This window comes from Trichechus manatus, unplaced genomic scaffold (assembly GCF_000243295.1).
Source record: "Trichechus manatus latirostris isolate Lorelei unplaced genomic scaffold, TriManLat1.0 scaffold00057, whole genome shotgun sequence".
Lineage (NCBI taxonomy): Eukaryota > Metazoa > Chordata > Mammalia > Sirenia > Trichechidae > Trichechus > Trichechus manatus.
Window position 1 is genome coordinate 14,204,007 of NW_004443993.1, and position 3,033 is coordinate 14,207,039.

The window sequence follows — 3,033 nt, forward strand, 5'->3', positions numbered from 1 at the left end:
GGGACACCGCACGCCCAGGGCCACGCGCAGACACGGCCACGGGGGGGACACCGCACGCCCAGGGCCACGCGCAGACACGGCCACGGGGAGGACACCGCACGCCCAGGGACACGCACAATACTAACAAGGTCGATGCCACCCAATTCCAGGACAGGGAGAACCGGCAGCTCTCCTGCCGCCTGTGGGAGTCTAACGGTGCCGCGGCGGTAGCAGCCCGCCTGGTGTGTTCTCGTCGGGTGACAACCGTGCTCCGGGACCCGGCACTTTCATGAAAACACACCCAGACGGAAGCCAGCTCAGGACAGCTTTACTCACAGCAGCCCAAACCCGGAAACCACCCAGATGGCCCTGTGCGCAAGAAGGGATAAACCAACTCGTGGGCTGGCGGCAAAGGGACTGCCAAGTGGTAACAAAGAGCACAGCCACGGGTCACCTCAGAGAGAAGGTGCCTGAGCAAGGACCCGGGCGGGAAAAGGAAAAAGCAGCTCTCACCCGTCTCTGCTGCCGTCTTCCGCCACACGAAGACAGAACCACAACGCCACCTCAGTCCCCCCTTGGCCTGCCGGGCTCTAGGAAGGCGTCTGTCTCCCCAGGGCAGACCCCTCCCAACCCTGTCCGGCAGGCTCAACCTCCGACATGCCCGCCCTGCCGCCCACCCGGCATGGCCTGCCCACCAGCAGGCATGGCGCTCTGGCCTTTGGCCCTTGCGAGCCCCCAGAACAGACAGGTCCAAGGCTGAGGGGCCTGGGCGGAGCGGGCACATGCAGGCGTGTGGTCCTGGTCCCAGCCAGACAGGGCGTGGGCTCTGGGGCGGGGCAGGGCCCTTGGCCTGTCCTCAGGGAGTCCCACAGAGCGTGCAGACCAGCCGGCTGCCCTTGGAGAGCTCCAGCTCCCTGCCAGTCCCTGGCTGGCGGCTGAGACACCATCACACCTTGTGAAGACCTCACCGCCACCCCTGCAGGGAGGGTGCCGACGCTCCTCCCAGAACCTCAGGAACTCACCCACGGCAGCTCCGTCAGGGAGACCCCTGCCCCCCAGGGATCCCCTGGAGAGGCAGTCAACTGGGCTGGCTCTCCACAGAGGGGCAGGACCCGGCCGCTCCACAGGGACTGCCCTCCCCACACCCCCCACCGACCACACAGGGGCCGCGCCTCACCCAGGCGGAGCTCCCCGAAGTTCCCACAGCCGATCTTCTTGCCGACACGGAAGTTGGGGCCCACCATCAGGACCCCCGAGCTGGCCCCTGAGCCGCGGACGCTGTGGCTGCCCCGGCTCCCGCCGGCCTTGGACATCCTCCGGCCCTCTTCCGACTCCCCTTTCCCTCCTCTTTTGTCAAAATCCATCAGTTTGTGGTACCCTGGCCTCTCCACGGTTACTCTGCCGTACAAATCCCAAACTTGCGGAAACCTGCGGACAGGCGCTCGGCGGTGGCTAGCACACCATCACAGCCCGCAGCGGGCAGGCGGGCGGGCCCCACGGCCCAGCTAGTGTGACGGGGGGGCTCGCCAGGGCCCGGCCGCGGCGCTCATCCTGGTGGCCTTGGGGTCGCACTCAGGGGGTGAAGGCATTCTGCTGGCAGGTCCCGTCGCCCTAAGTCTCGTGGCTCCCAGCTGTGGGCAAACAGACAAAGATTAGTGTGGGCCACAGGCCAGGGACCCCACGGTGCAGTCAGCAGGGAGAGAGCAACGCTAGGACGCCGCCTGGGCCACACGGGGCGCAGGAGCCGCCTCTGATGGGCTGCAAGGCCAGCTGGGCAGGTAGACCTGCCTCAGGCCAACACCACGTGGAGCAAGCAGTGGCCGGCATTCTGGGAAGAGCTTTGGATACGTGAACGTGACACATGGTACCTTCACCCAGAAGACTACTCTGGGGCCCTCCTGGGGCAAGGGGCACAGCTGCACGGGCGCACCTACTTTAGACAACATTGCTGCTCATGCTCAAGGGGCCGTGGGGATGGACCCACAGGGTGCCCCTAGCGTGGGCTCGGGTGTCATGGTGCAGAAGGGCCCCATGCTGGGAGAGGCCAGGGGCATCCTGAGACTGGGAGGCAGGGAGCTGCAGCCAGGCCCTCAGCTAAAAGGCCTCATGCAGACCCAGGCACACACCAGCCATCCCCCAGCCTGCACGGGGCCAATCCCAGGGTCCACATCTGTGGGAAGGACACACGCTGTAGGAGCGTGCTGTGGGCGCAGTGTGCCTGGAGAGCGAGAGGTCGGGGGCTCAGTGCCTGGGTCCTGGCGAAGGGTGGCAGGTGGACAGCTTGCTCTCAGCCCAACCAGAGAACCAGGTCAGGCCCAGAGAGGGCACCATGACAGCCCCAGATCACTCTGAGGTCTCTGTGTCACTGTGCCCGCAGGGGTGGGCCAGGCTGTGAAGTGCATGGCCTCCAGGTGCAGAGACAGCCCCGCTGCAATGTGTCCCCTCCCCCAGGCACGTGCACAGAGTACAGTGGATGCCGGGACCCCGAAAGGACCCCCAGGCCTAAGTGCCTCCCTGCTTACAGCTCACACATACAGGGGATGTACCCACCTGCCCCGTGGGGTCCTCCTGGATGGTGCCTGCTGGGAATGGGATGGCTCACAGGTCAGGGGGCACATTACCACCCTCAGAGCATCCTGAGAGGGCCCCCCACCCCGTGTGCGAGAACACCTATCACTGTCCTCAGCAGAGACCCCGCCCAGCCGCTGGTCACTTAGCGGACGAACACAAGAGGCTCTGGCATTTCTGCTGCCTCGGTTTACACCTCCAGGCAGAAAAGCCCACGGACCACTGCTCGGCGGAAACGGCGATGCAGTGCGCCCCAGCCACTCCCCGCGGGAACGCGGCTCGCCCCAGACGCTTCCCGCGGGAACGCGGCTCACGAGCATCGTCCACGGCACTGCCTGTGCGCCGGCTGAGCCCTCGTCCCACATCCGCACTGTCTGCTGTGCCGGGCAGCTCCTGGCCACTCCCTGCTGGGTGGCCGCGTGAAGGGTGGCCTCACCCGCCCGTGAACACACCTGTTGGGCTGGGCCCAGCAGACTCCGACCACAA

The 3,033-nt window shown here is 66.3% G+C and overlaps 1 protein-coding gene across 1 annotated transcript in view; it reads right to left on the minus strand.

The window, feature by feature from the left end:
• CSNK1G2 (casein kinase 1 gamma 2) overlaps window positions 1-1,699 on the minus strand; it is a 16,617-nt gene extending 14,918 nt beyond the window's left edge. The window contains exon 1 of the mRNA XM_004378667.2: window positions 1,157-1,699. Coding sequence (XP_004378724.1) covers window positions 1,157-1,343 — 187 coding nt within the window. The 5' untranslated portion in view covers window positions 1,344-1,699. The remainder of the gene's footprint in view (window positions 1-1,156) is intronic.
• Between the last annotated feature and the right edge of the window lie 1,334 nt (window positions 1,700-3,033).